Below are 24,004 nucleotides of genomic sequence, written 5' to 3'. Positions count from 1 at the left end.
GTAGGATGCTGTCCTCTATACTGCTGCATTGACACTTTCTGCATTGTAAAGCTCTGAGGAACAACGCATTCTGTGATGGATACAACGCAATTATAAAAACAAGCATTATTATTATTACTTTGACAGGAAACTAGTTGATCAAGGTAAGTCCTGCTGGGTTCCTCCTAAAGTATGCAAACATTGCACTCAAACCTGTTTCTGGGCTCAAGGCTAAGAAGAAGTTCAGAGTGTCATGGCGTAAAGAGAGCCGTGGAATCACCTTATTGATACTTCTGTATGGTGAACAATGAACATGTTCGAATGAAGTCGTCACAAAGAAAGTTGGAACATCATGTTTACATGGAGTGACGGAGTGTGCAAGGCGGCCATTGCAGCTTGGACGTTGCCATTTATGTTTTTTCTTCGCCCTCATTTGTTTCAAGTTGGGATTTGCTTGAAACAATAGTAAAACACGAATGACCGAGAGTAACTTCAATACCTTCAGCAATGTTTTAGAGCAAGATCAAGGTTTTTTTTCAAAACCATTTTTACCACCTATTGTAGTTAGAGATTTAGTTATCAAAAGTGGCAGCTGGAATCTTGGCTCCTCATCTCGATCGACGTGGCATTCTTGACTCCAAGGCCAAGATTACGTTCTTCCGTAACAAGGATAAAATTCTAAGCAGCTACTTTACTGAAAAACATAACTTTGGATTCTGTAATTGCACAAATGGCCTTCATACCTTGATGGGGTGTTGCTCAGTAGGCTTACCATAATAAAGCGTTGCGTTTGTTCATCCATAGATTTGTTTTGCTTATTTGTCTAGTTTGTTAAGCAAAACAATGTATGCATTTTGTTTGTACTTAGTAGCTTAGTTAGTAAGTCTGATACTGTTGAAGTCAACAAATATATTAACGCAAAACAAAAGTTATATATTCTACATTTTGTATCCTCATTCCTCAGGCTTGCTTCCCGTCATATTTTGATTGTTACTGGGCCAGTAAACGTTAAATAGCTGTTTGGGTTGTAATCAACGTGATTGATTCCAAATAGCGCTTATACAACTCAGAAATGTGCCTGGGATTACTTTCAGTGTTGTCTATGTAATAAACGACACAACATTTAATCTATAAGAGCTCAAAATTGCAAAAAAAAATGATTTTGCTGTATCTCAAAAACTAGAGCCAATTCGAAAAAAAACAAGTGCATTTTTGGAATCAGGGGCCTCGAAATACCCTAAATTGACTCTAACATGTCGTGCCTTTTTAAAACATTTTTTTTGTTGGCCTGTGTCTGGGTTTTTTTTTCGCTGAGACTTTTCGGTCATTTGTCCGAAATGACTTGAAAAAATTCGGTCATTTTTTATTTATTTCGGTCATTTTTTCTGATGAAAATATTTCATTTCAAGTAGCTGATACAAACCAAAATTTGCACTTCCTGACCAGCTACAACATGAAGTTTCGCTGAGAAACGTGTTATATCTGAGAAAAGTTAGAACAGACAAACGTTTCTTCAACGTTCATCAGCGAAACTCAACCTTGCAACACCCGACCGCAGACATCTTTTATTGCACAACGGAAAGGAATAAAAACAAGTAAGAATGACCAAATAAAAAACACGTTACGCTCTAATGGTTCGCATTTACAAAGTGATTTAACTCGTCAACAATTTCACCGCTCACGTTGTAGCGTGCTCGCTTCGGGTTGCTGTGCCAGTGCGCGTATGCCGCGTCATAACTGAATGTTTTGTTTGATGCCGCATTCAACCTGAAACGCATACGCGCCGACTTCCGGGGGGCGGCGCCCCCCGTAAATTTATGGTTGAGGGGCAACAAAAATGGTTATTACAAGTGGTGTTTCAAAGATAAAACACTTCGCGAAAGAGATTTAGATAATTTAAACGGACTTAAAAAATGCCGAAAGCAAAAAAAACAGCCCACGTTGCTCTTGCCCGCTAAACAGCAGCTGATCGCATGGCTTTCTCATATGGTATGGAAATTTCAAAGTAGATGGTAGAGTAACTTGCACTGCTGGAATAGTCACGTAACTATTCACTGCAATATTAAATAAACCAGCTAAATTAGACGCGCTATTTTCAACGAGGTCTTCCCGTTGTGAGACAATTATGATTCAACAGAACGCATTGCATTCTTCGCAATGTGTGAGAATTAAATCGAAAACCGATAAAAGAAAAGATGTTTAATGGTTTTGATCGCAGATATTGCCTGCATTAACGACGTCTTTTACCGCTATTTATCACCTAGCTAACCTGACATCATTGTTTTATGCGGCCGCTAAGGTTTGACATCGACTTCAACGATCATAGAATGTTATGTAATAAGAACGATTACAGCCTACACGCAAAAATTTTAAAAAAATGATCTCTTGAAACAAATCTTTCTGCTGTTTTGTCTCGTGAGCTTTGCATATTGCTCAACAAATGCATAAAGTTTAGAATTGACAAGAAATCATTAAATTTGAAAATTACGTTTGAATCACTGCAAATAAACGTATTAAAACTTTTACTTAGGCCGACACGATTTCACCCTCAGTAATCTACGTCGACAATGATTTTAAGTGCGTTCATTTTGAAAACTGGCGAGCTGGAGACAACAGCTTGTCCTGTGTTAGTTGAACTTGTCTTTTTGAGATGAAAATCACTTGCGAACATCTCGACCTATATTCGAGTATATAGCCTACTGTATTCAATAAAAGACTATAAAGACTTTCGATAAAAAACAAAAGAAAAAACACTTCGCCGTTGTTAACGCTTTGAAGGTAAGTAATTAGCAAAACGAGCGAAACGAAGTTAATAAAACTGATAGCGGGTTTTCACTCTGCTTGACATCATGATTTTTTGCGTTTTATTTCGATAACTTCACTGTCTCTGATCGTTGTTATTCACTCGCACGAAAAGGAAATGAATAGGCTTGTTTTCCAACTGTTCCAATTATGAGTTAACAATATCAAAATTTTTACGACTAGGTGCTACGTACTGCATGCGTAAAATTAATCGTTTCAAGCAGCGATTGTAATAAATTCGGTTTGCGACCTAGGTGTCAATATAAGCAAGACAGTAAGCTTAATCAAAGACTATTTTAATTGAGTAAAATTGCGTTATGGTTATGACGTCATCACCTTTCACGCCCCCCAAGGTTTTTTGAAAAGTCGGTGCTTATGCGTCAAACGCATAAGTTTATCTGCAGTTGAACATTGAACAACGCAAGCAATTTTTTGCTGGAGTTTGCAACCGAGAAAGCTAACTGAATCCACGTTTTGCGGTTGCGATCTCTTCATTAAAAGTAAGCAAAGCATTAGCAATTAGCTGCCAAAGTTGGCCAATCTATGCCACGCTTCGCAGCTATTGTTAAAACTTTCCGCCAATTGTCACCTGGTTCGCAATTACGCATTACTTCAAATTTAAAGTTTTTAATGGAGTGGAGTACGACGTTGCAAAAACCATCACACAAAATCACTATATATTGATGTGGAGTCAAACATTTCACAGAGGTTATCACCTGCTCCAAAGTTAACAACATTATGCAATATAATAAAAGTAATTTGCGTTCTTCTGGTGACTATTTACTAGGTTACCTCCTGATGTTAAAGATGATAACTAGCTTTTGTATTTCCGACGTTTCGTCAGTCAGCACGACTGACTTTATCAAGGTGGCTAAAACAGGTTAACACAACCTGTTCAGCAACGTCGTGCTGACTGACGAAACGTCGGAAATTCTTTGATAATAGTTTGAAAATAGTCTTTGATTAAGCTTACTGTCTAACACAACCTGTTCAGTCAGTCGTGCTGACTGACGAAACGTCGGAAATACAAAAGCTAGTTATCATCTTTAACATCAGGAGGTAACCTAGTAAATAGTCACCAGAAGAACGCAAATTACTTTTATTATAAAATGCCTGGTGAACAGTCTCTCTCTGTTTTTATTATGCAATATGCTGGGATAACTCTAGAAAGTTGAAGTCTTTGAGTGTGTTACTTTTATGTTTGCGTTTATCACAAGCAATGAGACATTGGATCAATGTACAAAGGGATACTTCGTTGTTTATCAAGGTCTGGTCAATAACATTTCGAAAGGGTTGACCACCAGCTCAAAAATTGATACAGTAGAATTCGCCTATAGTGACACCTGAAGGGACCGCGGGAAAAGTGTCACCATAACCGAAGTGTCACTATAGCCGAATTCTACTCAACTGTTGCGTATGCAAACGGGACTTTGCAACAAGTGTCACTATAGGCGAAGTGTTACTATAGCCAAAGTCACTATAGGCGAATTCTACTGTAATATAATTATGCAACATGCTGACAAAATATCCCAATTGACAGAACGGACCGATCAATCTCTAACAAGCGGTTTGACCTTTCCAAGGCAACGCAACATTGCGTCACACTTGAAAGCACCACGTCAGTCACGTTTGGGAAATGTTACTTCTGTATTTGCGTTATTACATATAATAAGACATTGGATCAACGTTTAAACACTAAGTCTATGTCTTGTATTTCCGATTGACAAAAAATCGTAGAGTGGCGTAAGAAGCTTCTTTGCAATCACTGAAATCGATTTGCGCAGGTGGACTACATATTTTTTCGGACATTTTGACCGAATTTACTATATTTTTTTCGGACATATCGCTAAAAAATCGGTCAATGACCGACAAGTAACCGAAAAAAAAAACCCAGGCCTGTGTAGTGTAATAATCAGCCATGATTTCCAAATGGACGCATTAACTGTTATTTTTTGTTTGTTTTGTTATGTGACACAGATTAAATCATCTCCGGCGTTTTTGTATTGACTTGTTAAACTAGGGATTGGAATTTTCTAATAGTTGAGGATTCGAATATATTCTAAGTTTGCATACAGACGGCAACGCAGGATACATGTCAATTTTGTGTGAGCAAACATTTTAATTTAATAGTTCAAAAATAAATTTAATTCGCTTTTTATTTTTCGCTAAATTTCAATTCAATTTATTGTTTTTTGTCGGAATGCAAAAGAAACGCGGTATGGCCCGTTTCGGTGAGTCCGATCCCTTAACGGGGAATTTTTTCAATTTTTTATTAAAATTATCGGGTACCGTAGCCTAATTATCATTGCCGTTTTAGGGTTCGGGGTTAGGATTAAGGGTTAGAGGTTAGGAACTCACCAAATCAGACTCACCGAATCGGACTCACCGAATAGTAGCAGACCCAAAGAAACGATATTGTGGAATAAAATACAAAATTCTCTAAAGAAACAGAATGCATCGTTAAATTTTCAAAAAATCTCTGAAAAGGACTTTCTCCGAAAAAGCCTGTCTCCGAATCAGGATTTTTCCAAATTGGATTCTCGGAAACTGGCCATTCCGTCCATTAAATAAGTAGCTGTGTCAGCACCAACGATGGTGACAGCTGATTTTGGCAACCAGTTGGCCTTTTGTTGCCATCCTTGTGCGAACTAGGATTTTTTTGCCAACAAAAAGAAATAATCTGAACTGAAAGGCTCTTTTTTTTATTTCATAAATTCAGTCATTAAGTTTATCAACTTAAAAACATGATGACTTTCCTTTGTATTTATTTCACTAGAAAAAAGATGGAACACAGAATATCTGAAAACAAAACTGCAAATTTGTGTATCTACTATGATGGTGAAACTGTGTCTGGTGCCATCAACATTGTGCTCAAACCAGGTACCAAGCTTGAACACAAAGGAATAAAAATTGAATTGATTGGACAAATAGGTGAGTGATGTCAAGTGTCACTATCATATTCTTCACTGTTTTTAATGTTTTTGCACAAATGCTTTGGCCATCACAAAGCTTCAACTTGTCGACTTCGATGACCGGGCCTGCATTAGCAGTTTAAAATCTCTGCAACAGCATCCCCCAACTGAATGTGCTTGTATTTACTTTAGAGGTGCTGTGAAGTGCTAAATGCGCGGAAATGTAGCCAGATGATTAGTTCAGTTTATTTGTTTTATTGGCAAAAAAATAAAAGTTATACAAAACACAATCAACACAGACAATTCGCACAACATGGATGGCAGTGAAAGACCAAAATATCAGTCAACTGCTGCCCAAACATTATAGAAAATTTAGAAAAATAATACCAAAATATAGGTACAATAATTAAGTGCAGAAATTACATAAGAAACAACTTCACTAAACAACATACACTGTCAGATTTCAACTCTAGTTAGGAGTGCCAAACTGTCCATCGGAATGGCCCGTTTCGGCGAGTCCGTTTCGGCCAGTCCGATTCGGCAAGTCCGATTCGGCGAGTGCCCTATTTGGCGAGAGCCCTTTTCAGCGAGTTCCCTATTTGGCAATTTTTTGAATTTTTTTAAAAATTCTCGGGTACCGTAGCCTAATTATCATTGCCGTTTTAGGGGTTGGGGTTAGAGGTTAGGGTTGGAGTTAGGGGGTTAAGGGTTAGGGGGTTAAGGGTTACGGGGTTAAGGGTTACCGGGTTAAGGGTTACGGGGTTATTTGAAGGTTTAGCGACGTTAAAACGATGTAAAAGCGGCAATGATAATTAGGCTACAGTACTCGATAATTAAAAAAATTTGGAAAATCGCCGAATAGGGCACTCGCCGAATCGGACTAGCCGAATTGGACTCGCCGAATCGGACTCGCCGAATAGTAGCAGACCCACTGTCCATAGTGGGAACTCTGTTACTGCAAATTTGCAAAACTGCCAGGATTTAGCTTCTCATATCGGGTCCACATCTTTTAGGCGCAGACAGTTAGGCGCCGATCAAATAGGCGCGCACACTGAGGCGTCTGGATAGTTAGGTGCGGAGCACTGTGGCGCCCGTTCATTTAGGTGCTATTCCTAGCAAAGTCTGCAGATTATATAAGCTTGGCAGGTAGGGCAATGCTTTTCACACAAAATGTTACATTGAACAGAAAAATATGTTGTTTTGTTAATGCGCGTGTGGAGATGAGGTACGAGACAACGCTCTACTACTCTTGATATTAGCACATCTTCATAGGACATTTGCTATGCATCCTGAACACAGGTTGCAGCTAGATGGAACTTTACTTAATCTGTTATCTTTCGCAATCACTTCTACTCGGGATGGATTGGTCGTACGGCAAGTACGTATGAGACAACGCTCTACTACATGAATACATTTCTATAAGGCATATGAACCCTGGCTACAAGTTGCAAGTATAATGGTGCGACTTTGCTCGTTATTAAACCTAGTCGGGTTTTGACGGAAAACTAAGTCACTCTTCACTCAAGCCTACCATCCACTTGAATATAGGCTGCGGTATATTTTTTACTGATGTTTAGCGTAGTTATTATTTGACTCACTAAAAGTGAACTCAGTCATGTTCGGAAACTTTAATAATTTATTGATAAAGCTTTCGCCGACGCAAGCCTGGACTAACAACAAATAAATGCCGAACACGCGCATTAAAATACAATATTGCCTTACCTGCCAAGCTGATATAATATGCAGACTTTACTAGGAATAGCACCTAAATGAACGGGCGCCACAATGCTCCGCACCTAAATATCCAGACGGCACAGTGTGTGCGCCTATTTGACCGGCGCCTAACTGTCTGTGCCTAAAAGACTTACTCCCCTCATATCAAGGGAAAAGATTCAATCAATCATTAATCAGAGAGACAATGCATCAGAAAACCTTAAACAAAAGTTTAGTGCCTTTAAAACTAAATGAAAAACTGTACAAGGAGAAGGTCACTTATTGAAATGCAGCTATTTGGCTAACAAACCTAATTGGATAAACATAAAAATGACTTGGACTCTTGTAGTATATATATTCTTAATTATCAATGCTCTGCATGGAATGCGTAGCCTTAATCTAATAGGCGAGTAAGAAGTGACATTGGACCCGGACATTTTTGATAACAACCATTTTTTGGTTGCAGGAGACTTGTCTGGTAGTCAGACCAACGATTCTAAAATTAGGCAAAAATCGGACCTAAGGAACTGCCCAAAACCGCATTTTAAATTTGCATTGCGCGCCATCTAGCGGTTGTAAATATTTGCTCTAAATAAAATGCAACTTATGACGCATATATACACGTAATTAATAGTCACAAGAAGATAAGTGTATTAAAACTATTTAAAAAGGTTGTGGTCATAGGTGTTGGCAGGGAAGGGGCACTTACCTCCCCCGAATTATGATTTTACATGTAATTTGCTCGCAAGAGTGCAATTTTCCAAAATCGGATTCGCCTTCCGTGCAAACACTTTTCCATCAGGTTTTTAACCAACTCTATTTTATTTTTTTGATTTCTCTAAATATTTTTCCGCCGCAGGCGCTACAACCACTTACATCAGACGTTAACAGTAGTTTTTTTCACAATTCTAGCACCTCACCACTCAAATGTTACTTTAAATTTAGAACTTTTCTTACCTATGTTGCAGCTTACAAGATGAATTTGGCTTCAAAAATTGTGTCTTTGTAACCCCTGCCTCTCCCCACCCCTGCATTTTTGCTGCCGACACCCATGTTTGTGACGTATTTGGTCATTTATTACAGTTTAAAATGATTTTCACGCAATTATAATCGCCTACGTTAAATTGTAATTCAATGTGGGCTATATGACACTTCAAGAACATTAGCAACTGAAACAAATGGTGATACAACGCTGGCAGATGTAGAATCAACGTATACTAAAAAGATGAACATCAGCAATTTGAGCGATTAATGTTTATCTGAAGACAATTTAATGTCGTTTATTCAGTACTATTTCTTTGCTTCAACAGAAAAAGCAGCGTATATTTAATATATGCGTTCACTTTCATTTACAAATCATTCATTGCAAAAAATATTTTACTTGCAAAAACTACAAAAGTTACAATTTGAGGTCCTATTCTAGAGCTACAACTATTTTTATTAAAGTAAATATAATTCTACACTTACATCTCTTGGGTATCTAACACTCTAAAAATGATGAATTTTCACACCGAGCTTCACAAGCACAGAGAAAACTGCGCTTAAAGCCTTTCTTGGACACCCACAAGATGTGCATAAACGTTTTGCGCTCTTGCAATTACACCTAATTTCTTTCTGAAAGGTTTTGGGTGCACATTCATTATCTATCATTATTGGGACCAGACCAGAAGCTGTTTCCTTGTACCCATAGAAAGTAGGATTCAGCACAGTTTTTAAATGGCGACATGTTGACACTTGATGATGCACACGAAGGCTGTGAAAGTAGCATGCTCTACTTGTTGGAGGCATTCTTTCAACTGATATATATTTTGGAGATACAGCGTAATTGTAGCGCAATAAATTCAAAGTATTCATGGAGAACCCTTACTTGAACCGAATGTGGGCAAATTCTTATCCAATTCTGGAAATGTCTTCTTTTAAAGCTTCCTTATTTCTGAAGGCGGCACATTTACGTTGCACTTTGTCCAGACCTTTTAAAATTTTAAAAACTTTTACTTAAAAGCAGGTTGTTGTATCGCATCCAGAGAACGCGTGGCAAAATAGCAACAATCGGCGCATATTTTCTCCGAGAGCAAGCTGAGCTCGACGAATGGAAATTTTCGCGTTAGATGTTTTCATATAAATGCTGTTTCCGCATGGTGCGTGATAAAGCAAAAAGATGAGTATATCAGTATCGTCAGCCATCACAGTTACTTGACCAAACGTTTCATGTTCTTCCAGCACCTTACGGATGATAACAACATCAGCGTCTCCTTATCCTTCGGCCTTGTCTACAATAATGCCATTACTACTAAGATTATCCGAAAATAAGTTTATAAAATTTTGCTTGTTATGTTTATTTGATAAAAACGCGGGTTTATTTGCCGGGATGGGTGTGTCTAAGCGAATTGCTACGTCGGGACAAGATGTGTTCAGCATTCTGCGCTTTTGCTCTGCTCCTTTGGTTGTTTCAATATAATTTGTTAAAAACAACGCTGATATTGTTATTTTCCCCACGTAGAAGAAATTGAAAGAAGATTTCAAACAAATTTTTCATATTCCCAACTTTTGGCCAGGGAAGTCGGTGAATGAGAGCACAGCAGCCATCAAATACAATCGAAAACAAGATAATGGAGAATTAGTGCACAAACTATCCTCATTTTGCAACAAACTTTAATAATTTATTGATAAAGCTTTCGCCGACGCAAGCCTGGACTAACAACAAATAAATGCCGAACACGCGCATTAAAATACAATATTGCCTTACCTGCCAAGCTGATATAATATGCAGACTTTACTAGGAATAGCACCTAAATGAACGGGCGCCACAATGCTCCGCACCTAAATATCCAGACGGCACAGTGTGTGCGCCTATTTGACCGGCGCCTAACTGTCTGTGCCTAAAAGACTTACTCCCCTCATATCAAGGGAAAAGATTCAATCAATCATTAATCAGAGAGACAATGCATCAGAAAACCTTAAACAAAAGTTTAGTGCCTTTAAAACTAAATGAAAAACTGTACAAGGAGAAGGTCACTTATTGAAATGCAGCTATTTGGCTAACAAACCTAATTGGATAAACATAAAAATGACTTGGACTCTTGTAGTATATATATTCTTAATTATCAATGCTCTGCATGGAATGCGTAGCCTTAATCTAATAGGCGAGTAAGAAGTGACATTGGACCCGGACATTTTTGATAACAACCATTTTTTGGTTGCAGGAGACTTGTCTGGTAGTCAGACCAACGATTCTAAAATTAGGCAAAAATCGGACCTAAGGAACTGCCCAAAACCGCATTTTAAATTTGCATTGCGCGCCATCTAGCGGTTGTAAATATTTGCTCTAAATAAAATGCAACTTATGACGCATATATACACGTAATTAATAGTCACAAGAAGATAAGTGTATTAAAACTATTTAAAAAGGTTGTGGTCATAGGTGTTGGCAGGGAAGGGGCACTTACCTCCCCCGAATTATGATTTTACATGTAATTTGCTCGCAAGAGTGCAATTTTCCAAAATCGGATTCGCCTTCCGTGCAAACACTTTTCCATCAGGTTTTTAACCAACTCTATTTTATTTTTTTGATTTCTCTAAATATTTTTCCGCCGCAGGCGCTACAACCACTTACATCAGACGTTAACAGTAGTTTTTTTCACAATTCTAGCACCTCACCACTCAAATGTTACTTTAAATTTAGAACTTTTCTTACCTATGTTGCAGCTTACAAGATGAATTTGGCTTCAAAAATTGTGTCTTTGTAACCCCTGCCTCTCCCCACCCCTGCATTTTTGCTGCCGACACCCATGTTTGTGACGTATTTGGTCATTTATTACAGTTTAAAATGATTTTCACGCAATTATAATCGCCTACGTTAAATTGTAATTCAATGTGGGCTATATGACACTTCAAGAACATTAGCAACTGAAACAAATGGTGATACAACGCTGGCAGATGTAGAATCAACGTATACTAAAAAGATGAACATCAGCAATTTGAGCGATTAATGTTTATCTGAAGACAATTTAATGTCGTTTATTCAGTACTATTTCTTTGCTTCAACAGAAAAAGCAGCGTATATTTAATATATGCGTTCACTTTCATTTACAAATCATTCATTGCAAAAAATATTTTACTTGCAAAAACTACAAAAGTTACAATTTGAGGTCCTATTCTAGAGCTACAACTATTTTTATTAAAGTAAATATAATTCTACACTTACATCTCTTGGGTATCTAACACTCTAAAAATGATGAATTTTCACACCGAGCTTCACAAGCACAGAGAAAACTGCGCTTAAAGCCTTTCTTGGACACCCACAAGATGTGCATAAACGTTTTGCGCTCTTGCAATTACACCTAATTTCTTTCTGAAAGGTTTTGGGTGCACATTCATTATCTATCATTATTGGGACCAGACCAGAAGCTGTTTCCTTGTACCCATAGAAAGTAGGATTCAGCACAGTTTTTAAATGGCGACATGTTGACACTTGATGATGCACACGAAGGCTGTGAAAGTAGCATGCTCTACTTGTTGGAGGCATTCTTTCAACTGATATATATTTTGGAGATACAGCGTAATTGTAGCGCAATAAATTCAAAGTATTCATGGAGAACCCTTACTTGAACCGAATGTGGGCAAATTCTTATCCAATTCTGGAAATGTCTTCTTTTAAAGCTTCCTTATTTCTGAAGGCGGCACATTTACGTTGCACTTTGTCCAGACCTTTTAAAATTTTAAAAACTTTTACTTAAAAGCAGGTTGTTGTATCGCATCCAGAGAACGCGTGGCAAAATAGCAACGATCGGCGCATATTTTCTCCGAGAGCAAGCTGAGCTCGACGAATGGAAATTTTCGCGTTAGATGTTTTCATATAAATGCTGTTTCCGCATGGTGCGTGATAAAGCAAAAAGATGAGTATATCAGTATCGTCAGCCATCACAGTTACTTGACCAAACGTTTCATGTTCTTCCAGCACCTTACGGATGATAACAACATCAGCGTCTCCTTATCCTTCGGCCTTGTCTACAATAATGCCATTACTACTAAGATTATCCGAAAATAAGTTTATAAAATTTTGCTTGTTATGTTTATTTGATAAAAACGCGGGTTTATTTGCCGGGATGGGTGTGTCTAAGCGAATTGCTACGTCGGGACAAGATGTGTTCAGCATTCTGCGCTTTTGCTCTGCTCCTTTGGTTGTTTCAATATAATTTGTTAAAAACAACGCTGATATTGTTATTTTCCCCACGTAGAAGAAATTGAAAGAAGATTTCAAACAAATTTTTCATATTCCCAACTTTTGGCCAGGGAAGTCGGTGAATGAGAGCACAGCAGCCATCAAATACAATCGAAAACAAGATAATGGAGAATTAGTGCACAAACTATCCTCATTTTGCAACATTGTGTATTTGAACAATGCAGATTTCTGAGATTTCCGCGTACTTCTGTCATCTGAGAAAAGTGATGGTGGAACATTGGCAAGTTCATACGAAAATATGTCCGGTTCCAGTGTCCCCTGCAAACAGGCTATAGACAGTAGGTTAATCTGTGAAAGATTTCGGTGGATGACATGTGTACCTCTTCATCTCTACATTTTAAGGCTTTTCGCATAACGGCAAGGGTACTTGCTTGGTCAGATCTTTTTAGCGAAATCTCTTTCAGCTTCTTTCCACATATTTTGCGAATAATGTCGTTACCAATAAGACGTTATCCACATCTACACGAGTAGTAGCGATAAAGCCTGTTGAAATGTTGTAGCCTACAAATCTTCTCTCTCTGTATGAAATGGGTTGTGGCTTTGCAAAAATGACAAAAACTTATTTAAATGTAAACAGTTAAACTTAATATTTCCATCTCGATGTTGGTGGGACCAAGTGCCAGAAAATTTCATTGTGAGAAATCGGAGTGCTTCGGTGTACTGCGACAGGATGTGCGCAGTTAAAAGCCATTTCACCTTTGCAGATGCCCTGTGAGTTATGCTAATTAATCCACCGGATGCTTTCCCTGATCTCATCAACGTTTGCACAATCTTCATATCACTCCATGTTCCGCTCCAGTACAAATTTTTGTGTCTCCTGATAGTGAATAGACCGTTCTCCATTGTAGATTGAAGACAATGGCATGTGTTTTCATTATCTTGAAGATACAAAATACAACATTTCAAATAATGGTTGTAGGCTATACAGAAGCTGCAAAATAGGGAAGCATGTCCTTGGTAGCCTTTAAATGCAAGGCCCAGTCTCTGCTGCGTTCAGATCTCACATACATTCGAATAATAGACACAAATTTCATAAAGATTACCGACAGTTTTCTGCTTTAGTTTGGTATTTGAGATTGAAAGTCAATTAAAACTTGACTGTCCGTAGCCTAATTTTATCTAATCGAATCTCGTCTGATGAGACATCTTTGTACAACTTCTCCAACTGCTTCCATTGTAAATCACTCGCAAAAGCCTCTTCCTGTTTAATAAGCATACTGGTTAGGGTGGCCAAAAAAAATGGAAATTTTTTATTTTTGTTTGCACACCCTCTCATTTGAGGAGGATTTATGAAAAAATGACACTGTGAAAATTTGAAGTGAATCCGACAAGAGGAAGTGCTCTCCCACCGACCTCAAAGTTTGCTTTCTTTGGCATAATTCGTCAAAATTCCTTGAATATGTGACGTAATTCTTTTTTGACTTATCTACATTGCAGTTGCAGCATTTTTGTGTTAACCATTGTTTTACTCTGAATTTAGGATACAATAAGTGTTTCCACATGCAGAAAAACAGAAATAATACACAAAATAGATCACATTAACAAGCGTTTGGTATGACTAAACTTTAGCTAAAACCGCATAAAAGTACGTTCACCAGTCACGATCGCAACACTTCATGTGACAACACATTGCCCAGAAATTGCAAGAGAAATGTTTGTAAAGAGTCAAGCCATTGGTTGACTTTATTGCACTTGTTGGAAGCAGCTTTCTGTGGTGCTTGACCACTTGATAGAGGAGCTGGCGCTGTTGTTCATTTTTTGTATGGACTTCATTGAAGTCAGTAGCTAATTTGACTGCCCGCTCTGCACAATCATTGACGGCTTTGAGATGACGCCAAACTTTGCATGCTTCTTTATAATCATCACGATCACGCCATGTGTCAACAGAAGCAGTGACTCGAAAAGGTTATGTGAACGCTATGTTACAAACTGTGCCAAAGAGACGTTAAAACTTGACAATTTTGTTTGGGGCAACACGACGAACATCTTCGGGTAATGGGTCTTTCTTAAGAGCATTAACGATTGCCTTCTTTTCATCATCTGTGTTATTATTACTGAATAAAGGCAGTGCAGCAAGATCCTCACTGATGTACCACAAGCGCAACCTCAACTTTTTTTTGCCACTTGAGAAATTGCATTGTCAACCTCTTTATAATCCTCTGTGAGCTGTAACATTGCTAGGTCATTTGTAGGGGCAGATATTGATGAAGGTGCTGCAAACCAAAAAGTGGCATAGATGGTAGTAGTTAATATTACTTCATCTGCAACTGTACTGCATGCAAGTGGCAGTGTAATCTTATTGACCTTCATCTCGTAGTAGACGGCGAAGAACCACACCCCATACAGGCAGCTGACATGGCCCTCAAGAGAGTCAACAAATGGACACCCACTCTCTAGTGTTGACTCCCTTGAGGGGCTATGTCAGCTGCCTGTATGGGGTGTGGTTCTACAAGATGAAGATCAATAAGGTTACACTGCCACTTGCTTGCAGTACAGTTCTTGTGAGTGAAAGCTAATATCGCTACCACTGCAAAGACTCACGTTGTTACCAAACTAAAACGCATCCGTCAAGAGCATATAGGAGAATCAAAGCACAAAGGGAGGCGAAATTCAGCTTCCCAGCTGACCTCAGAAGCTAACTTCACCCAGAGATTAAGTGCATTATTTGATATTGCACATGCTAACTGCGAATGACATAACAATACCAGAAGATTGCCAGTTTTTGATAGACCAAGGTGGTGCATGACAGATACTGATGACAACAGAGGACCCAATGCATCGGCAAGCTGCTGCAAAGTATAGAAAGCGCAAAGATGATGAACAGAGACGCAACGGAAATCGCATTGATCCAGTACCATCAAGTGCTGCTGCTTTCTCATCTGAAAATGATTAGCAGATGATGAAGATTCTTCCAGTGACCCACTGTTTGCACCGTAAATCCAAATAACACTAAAACAAAAGAAAACCCAGTAGGAGCAGCCATTACCAAAACGCTGCATTATCGATAATCTACTGTTTAATGCAGCACTGAACAGAACTATAACATCAAGTCGTCAAGCAATGATGATCGTCACTCCTGCTCTTGCTGCAGCTGGAATTGATATAAATGAATTGACAATGTCACATTCCTCTGTCATGAATGCTCGAAACACCTCACGTGAAAGCCTGGCAGCTGCAGTGCTGCAAAAATTTAAACCAACAGTTACAGTTTCACTTGTTGTTCATTTTCATGGTAAATATTTGACTAATGCCAATGGCACAAAGTGCGAATCTTTGGCCATTGTAGTTTCTGGTATACATGTTGAGATACTGCTTGGCATTCCGAAGCTGCCTGTTGGAACGGGATCACTAATGGGCCAAAAAGTAGTGGAATTCATACACGAGTTGTAGCAGAGCACTTAGCTGCACTTTGTTTTGACACGACATCAAGCAATACCGGAATCCACACTGGAGCTATCACTGTCATGCAGCAGGCATTTAATCGAAGGCTGCTAGTTCTTGCATGCCGTGATCTCAAAGTCGTCAATGATTGTGCAGAGCGGGCACTGGGCAGTCAAATTAGCTACTGACTTCAATGAAGTCCTTACGGAAAATGAACAACAGCGCCAGCTCCTCTATCAGGTGATCGAGCACCACAGAAAGCTGCTTCCAACAAGTGCAAGTAAACGCCAACATGCCAACAGCTCCATTAAATAAAATCAATGGCTTGACTCTTTACAAACATTTCTTTTGCTTTTTCTGGGCAATGTGTTATCACCTGAAGCGTTGCGATTGTGACTGGTGAACGTACTTTTATGCGGTTTTCGCTAAAGTTCAGTGCATGTAATTTCATTCCAAACGCTTGTTAATGTGATCTATTTTGTGCATTATTTATGTTTTTCTGCATGTGGAAACACTTATTATATCATAAATTCAGAGTAAAACAATGGTTAACACAAAAATGCTGCAACTGCAATGTAGATAAGTCAAAAAAGAATTACGTCACATATTCAAGGAATTTTGATGAATTATGCCAAAGAAAGCAAATTTAGAGGTCGGTGGGAGAGCACTTCCTCTTGTCGGATTCACTTCAAATTTTCACAGTGTCATTTTTTCATGAAATCTCCTCAAATGAGAGGGTGTGCAAACAAAAATAAAAAATTTCCATTTTTTTTGGCCACCCTAATACTGGTGCATAAATAACAGAATCTTAGGATACCATTCGAAAGAGCTTCTATGTGGTTTTGTACATAACAACTAGAACATTTGTTCTGGTCATTTTCTGAAATCTTTTCTTTCTGAAATTTCAAAGTATAAATCATTACCAAATTTTATGTGCCCGTAATTTTCATGTTCGTCAGATACGTTGTAACAGACGAAATTACATTTTCCGAAATCAGTCTTGGGTAATTACCATTTTGCAGAATTTTACAACCACTGCACTATCATTGCAGCCTAGTTTCTGTTACATGAGGCACTCAGCAAACAAAATATGTTATTTTGCGTCAATTCAACGTCGCCAGACGTTGAATCAACGTAAAATAGCGAACTCTGCTGAAGGGTGATTCTAGACACTATGTTAATCATCTTTGTTTCACTTGAAATTCGCGAATTAGCACGACGGAAAATACTTATATTTTCCTTCCGCTAGATGGCGCGCCGATCAATAATTGCTCCCCTCAAAAAGGCCTTTCCTTAAGTCCGAATTTTGCCGAATTTTAGATTTGGGGTCTCAAACAGGTAACCCATCTTTTTATGAAGAAAAATGGTTGTTATCAAAAATGTCCGGGTCCGGCTATTTTTATGTCAATTCTTACTCGCCTATAAGGCCGCTTCAAAAATTCCCCGATTGCATTCACATTTCACTTTTTTTCATTACTGCGCCACTTGAAGAAAATGTTTTCATCTTATTTCCCAGTCTCCTTTACATATATATCTCCACTACCGATTCAATAATCTCCCAATTGCATTCCCTTTTTCACCAAAGTTTCATCTGGAAGTTTTCATCTTGAAGTTCATCTGGTCCTTTGTCTCCATTCATAGAATTTGAGCATACGCTGACGACGACGACGACCAAAGTTTTCAATATTTTGATCTAAGGAACACATAATTTTGCTTTAATTGCTGTGTGACTGTTTGTACTTGACCAACAGATAGGTCACAAATTTATTGAATGTGATGTTCTGTTGTTGAAACTGATACAGACGAAATTGGTTAATCGTATCACCTATTTGCCAGACGTTTTGATACGATTATACGATTGATTCGTTTAACCAATTTGCTAAAAGAAAGGTCCCTGGTGAATGGCATAATTGTTGAGAAGACGTCTATGCTGATTAGGCTGCAACGCACATTACAAACTGATACTTCCTACAACTGTTTACAATTCTGGTTAAATGTTAAAGAGTTTACTGGTTTTCTGTTACATAACACTATGCGATATGTTCCAGCCAGCAAAACTGGTTCTTTTTACATTGATTTATTGTCTGCAGAGGTTGAATCAATGTAAAAAAGACCAGCTTTGCTGACTGGGAAGAGCTTGAACGATCAAAGCATTTTTCTGCAAACTGCTGCAATCGGACTTGTTTTCATCTCACCGATCTCTGTGACGTCACAACGCGAACTTTGGCCGTTGAAGTTTTTGATTCAAGCGTGCTATTTTTAGCCTACCAGCTGTGTAGTTTTGAGAACGGAATGTGGCCTACAAAAATAGGGGTATGGTAGAAAAACACAGCTCACACTTATTGTTTGTTTTGAAATCACAAAGGTTTTTTTTCAAGTTTTTTGCGCTGTTTGGTAAAATAATTAATTTGCAGTGTTCTTCAACTGAACGAAACTGCACAAATGAAATTACGCGCTGCATTTCACAACAGTAGGCTACTTTTATTCAGCAATTTAAAAAAAATTCTCCAAAGTTTTCTGGTTTAAACTTTTGGACATGTTTCCCTCTTAAGCCGAAATAAATAATTCGTTGGCATCCATTCCTTGGAAGGCCAGTCGCCGACGGATGACATCAAAAGCATTTAAACTTCTTTATTAGGAAGTGTGATTATTCCTTTTGTCTGCTCTTCTGTTTTAATGAAACCCAGCTGTGCGAAAATTGGTTGTTTGCAGTGCGATGTCTAGCACATGAGATTATGGCCTGGGATTACAGACACTTGTTTTTGTTTTGATCGCTTGCGTCTGTCACACCTTTGCTTCATTTCGCCTTTGAAAATTGCAGACAAAAAGAGACATTCTCTTTTTGCTTACGGGTACAATTATACGAATAAATGAATGAAGTAGGCAAACATGAAGCAAATCCTGATGCTTTTATCCGACTTATTCTTTTAAGCGGTATACGTTTAACCAATGTTTTTACTTAACATTAGATTGGATTTGGTTTGGGATTTCAGGTTTTGATTCAAATAAACGATTGATACGTTTAAGCAGTATACTATTAACCGATTTCGTCTGTATTGCATTCTGAAAGGGCCTTTGATAAATCTTAAATCGCAATGGTTTTCTATTGCTGGGTTGACAGAATGAAGCTTGACGGAATGAAAGCAATATAAAACTTGATTAGAGTTCGCTTAACGTACTTTGAAACTTGAATTACTGTATCTCATTGTGATCAAATGAGATGGACAATCAGCAAACAAGCTTAACCTGATAGCATGCTTAATTGCTTAAGCTTATGACACAACTCCTATACTTAACAATGCTACCTGCCTTGTTTGTATGTATGTCCAGTTTTAATCGGTTGACGTCCCCGTTGTTGAGAGAGACCAGATACACATCTACGTGCTGAAATCGCCTTCAGACCCCGTCACCTCCACATCAATCTGTCCAAAGCGAAACGTTAATGAATGTTAAAAACGTAGAAAAGAAAACGCAAACGTTAAAACGTGCTTGTGACCGAAGTAAGTTATTGAGTTGAAAGAAATTTGGCACGGTTGCTTGCAACACCTTCAAAAAAATTGAAGATATGAAAGGAAAATAAAAAAAGAAGATGTTACAAACCCAAAAAATAAATCATGTTTATGTCTATAAGTTAATACTTTAGGAAGTTATCGGGTACCGTAGCCTAGTTATCCCAACCAGCAAAAATTTGTTCCAAGAACCTAGTTAGCCTTCTCTTCTTCTCTCGTGTTGTCGCTATATGTCAGGGCATCCGTTGGTTAGCCACTGCCTGGTGTCGTCATCGATGGAAATTAGGCCTTCCATACCATGGGGTGGTCTGTATAGCCGGCAATCCTTGATAATGTGGGCTGCCGTCTGCATTTCGCCACACTCACAAGCAGCACTCTCTGCCAAGCCCCAGCGCAACATGTCTGCACCATAGCGTCCAACACCAGTGAGCAAACGGTTACGCCTTGATGAGGCAAGTCTAGAGAGGCCATGTCCCAGCTGGTTTTCGGACGGGGATCTGAATACTTGGCAAAGTGGGGACGTACTGCTTGACCATTGTTCACACCACGCCGCGTGGCACCACTGTTTGCTAGGGCTTCCACCAGAGGCTGCCAGAAGGTCTTGTGCAGCGCGTACAAATGGCTTTCTTGATTTTAGCCGCTGCTTTGGTGGATATCTCAGCGTGGTTGTGTGTAGCGGATGGCCAGGGTTTAGGGCTTTAGCCTAAGGGCTAGTTAGCCTAATAGTTCCTTTTTACATTGTAGTAACAGATAACCAAATGTGTGGCCTATCGTTTTAACGCCGTTAAACGTTGAAATCGTGTAGAAAAGGGAACTTTTGCTGACGAGGATACGTTGAAACTGATAAACCTTCACAGAAGCTCTTCGATTTGTTCCAAGAACCCAGTTAGCCCAACAGTTCATTTTTACATTGATTCAACGTCTGAATACAGTGAATCATCCAGTTGGACTATCGTTTTTTTTTACATTGATTTCGTGTCTGAATAGGTTGATTCTATGTAAAAAAAGAACTTTTTTGCTGACTAGTGTGACGCGCTTGTGAATAACGGTACTTTCAAATTCTTCTAACATGTAACATTACCGGGTCTGCTACTATTCGGTGAGTCCGATTCGGTGAGTCCGATTCGGTGAGTCTGATTCGGTGAGTTCCTAACCTCTAACCCCTAACGCTAACCCCAAACCCCTAACCCTAAAACGGCAATGATAATTAGGCTACAGTACCCGATAATTAAAAAAAAAAAATTGAAAAAATCCCCCGTTAAGGGATCGGACTCACCGAATCGGACTCACCGAAACGGGCCATTCCGAACATTACCATTGTATGTAAACTAGTAACAGTAGGCTAGATAGCCTATTTAGTGAGATTTTAAACTGATGACATCCAAAGTGACTCTCTGACCTTTGTGCATTTGCAGTTTGCGTATTTTTTTGTTGTTTTGTTTTGACGCAAATAAATAATAATAATTATGTGAGCAAACATTTTAATTTAATAGTTCAAAAATTGTTCGCTAAATATCATTTTAATTTATTCATCTTTGTGGGAATGCAAAAGAAACGATATTGTGGAATAAAATACAATATTCTCTAAATAAGCAAAAGGCGTCGTTGGATTTGGAATTTTCTAATACTAGTTGACGATTCGAATATCAATTCAATTTTATTTTTCACTGCTGGCGCGAACATGCAGAAAACGATATAAGTAAACACACGAATTTTACACCAACAAAAGGAGATGACAAAACCAAAAGGTGTAAAGTATGCATCAGTAAAACAGTGTTTGAAAAACATAATCTTACAAATGCAACGTATCCTAGTCAGCAATAGTTTTCTTTTCTACACGATTTCAACGTTTAGCGACGTTAAAACGATGTAAAAACGGCTATTTCTGCTGGTCGGGATAACTAGGCAACCTTTAGTGACGTTAAAACGATAGGCCACACATTTGGTTATCTGTTACTACAATGTAAAAATGAACTGTTAGGCTAACTGGGTTCTTGGAACAAATTTTTGCTGGTCCGGATAACTAGGCTATGGTACCCGATAATTTCCTTTCAATCCAAGTTGTAGGCCACACGTTTGGTTAGCTTTTTCATTCTGTTACTACGATGTAATAATGAACTGTTTGGCTAACTGGGTTCTTGGAACAAATCGAAAGGCTTCTGTGAATCTTTCTCAGTTTCAATGTATCCTAGTCAGCAAAGTTCCCTTTTCTACACGATTTCAACGTTTAGCGACGTTAAAACGATGTAAAAACGGCAATTTCTGCTGGTCGGGCTACGGTATTTCAACCTTTAGCGACGTTAAAACGATAGGCCACACATTTGGTTATCTGTTACTACAATGTAAAAATGAACTGTTAAGCTAACTGGATTCTTGAAACAAATTTTTGCTGGTCGGGATAACTAGGCTACGGTACCCGATAATTTCCTTTCAATCCAAGCTGTAGGCCACACGTTTGTTGATTCAAACTAATCATTTTAACTACGGTACCGTATTCAGAAGTACTAACTTATGGAGATAAACATGATTTATTTTTTTGGTTTGTAACATCTTTTTTTTTTCTCTTCATATCATCAATTTTTCTGAAGGTGTTGCGACCGTGCCAAATTTCTTTCAACTCAATAACTTACTTCGGTCACAAGCACGTTTTAACGTTCGCGTTTTGTCGCTTCTACTTTTTTCTCGACCTTTGCTATGTTGACGTGTATTGTTTTTGGTATGATGGTCACAAATAGAAATAACTCAACTGAACTGACATGACGAATTTTCATTAGGCTGCGGTACCCAATAATTTAAAAAAAAAAATTCAAAAAATAACCGAATCGGACTCACCGAAACGGGCTCTCACCGAATAGTAGCAGACCCGTCACCTCCACATCAATCTGTCCAAAACGTCCTTTCTTGTCGAGTTCTCGACTTGCTTTTTCCATTTTCTATTTGATCGAAGAGATAACTTCAATTTTAAAAACGAACAAAAAGTCACTATCAAATTATAATTCTTGTAATAATAATCTACTAAAAAGCCGCCACAAACTTTTGTCAGTTTTAATGGCCCACAAACAAAAAAGATTGAAAACCACTTCATTGAGGCAACGAAGTTTTTCCATTATATCATCTAGTTTTCTTTTTATAGTGACATAATAAAAACTTTAATAAAGACATATTGAAGACTAATCTCACCACTTTCAACAATGTCTTACGTAACTCCATAATATCTTAGTTGTTCTTTCTCTAACCTGCTCTTCAATACCAAGAGATCTACTCAAGCGAGTTAAGTTTTTGTCTTTTGCAGAAATACTTTACGACCGAACAAACCAACACGACTTCACAACACTGACGAAGCAGCTCGCCACCCCGGGAACACTCAACCAGAGCAAAGCGTATTCCTTCGAATTTCCTCATGTAGAGAAGCCATATGAATCCTACTTCGGGAGCAACGTCCGGTTGCGGTGAGCTACATTTTTACCTTTTCCTTGGTGAAATTTACCAAGATGTTGTTTTACAATGTTACAATGTACCAATGTTACAATGTACCAATGTTACAATGTACCTATGTTACAATGTACCAATGTTACAATGTACCAATGTTACAATGTACCAATGTTACAATGTACCAATGTTACAATGTACCAATGTTACAATGTACCAATGTTACAATGTACCAATGTTACAATGTACCAATGTTACAATGTACCAATGTTACAATGTACCAATGTTACAATGTACCAATGTTACAATGTACCAATGTTACAATGTACCAATGTTACAATGTACCAATGTTACAATGTACCAATGTTACAATGTACCAATGTTACAATGTACCAATGTTACAATGTACCAATGTTACAATGTACCAATGTTACAATGTTACAATGTACCAAGATGTTGTTTACAATGTAGTCTACAAGATAGGCTAGTGGGCCTCCATTAATTTAATTAATGCTGTCATTCAGTCAATACCTGTATGATTCTTGCAGACTTTGTGTTTTAGCGCCCCAGGACTTAGGGGAGTTTGCAGCGTTTTAGTTATCAGTGAGTTGCTTGTACAATGGGTGACAAAAAAGAAAGGAATCTGTTAGCAAGCTCTTGGTTCAATAACAATAAAAAAGCAGCTTGTTTCTTTGTATACAATAAGAAATTCAAACTATTTATATTATAATAAACAGGCCTCATTGGCCCAATTCCTGCATTGATGTACCTACAGAATTTTCTGCATTATAATAGTATAGTATAATAATTTTGTATATATAGTATAATAATATAATAGTATATAATTTTGCTTCAGATGGTCACATACTCAATTTATATGTTGTATGATTTGAATACCAATATGCTTTTCTTTCCGGTCACAACTCACAACAAAACATCGTCTTGAAATGAATAGTTTACGAATTCACGGCAATTACGCAAGGTGTTGCCATATGCAAGTACAACGCATGTTGAGGAGGTGAAAACATTTCAAAAGA

General features: G+C 38.2%; 1 protein-coding gene across 3 annotated transcripts in view; it reads left to right on the top strand.

Annotated features, from left to right (window-relative positions):
- The window catches only part of LOC145786331 (vacuolar protein sorting-associated protein 26B-like), a 46,784-nt gene that overhangs the window by 8,210 nt on the left and 14,570 nt on the right, over positions 1–24,004 (top strand). For all 3 annotated transcript variants that reach the window (XM_082597969.1, XM_082597970.1, XM_082597968.1), the window contains exons 3-4: positions 5,558–5,712; positions 22,831–22,987. In XM_082597969.1, coding sequence (XP_082454095.1) covers positions 5,558–5,712; positions 22,831–22,987 — 312 coding nt within the window. The remainder of the gene's footprint in view (positions 1–5,557; positions 5,713–22,830; positions 22,988–24,004) is intronic.

This window comes from Aplidium turbinatum, chromosome 17, assembly GCF_918807975.1.
Source record: "Aplidium turbinatum chromosome 17, kaAplTurb1.1, whole genome shotgun sequence".
NCBI lineage: Eukaryota > Metazoa > Chordata > Ascidiacea > Aplousobranchia > Polyclinidae > Aplidium > Aplidium turbinatum.
The sequence above is the reverse complement of the archived record's forward strand: the minus strand, read 5'-3'. Positions and strand labels throughout refer to the sequence as shown.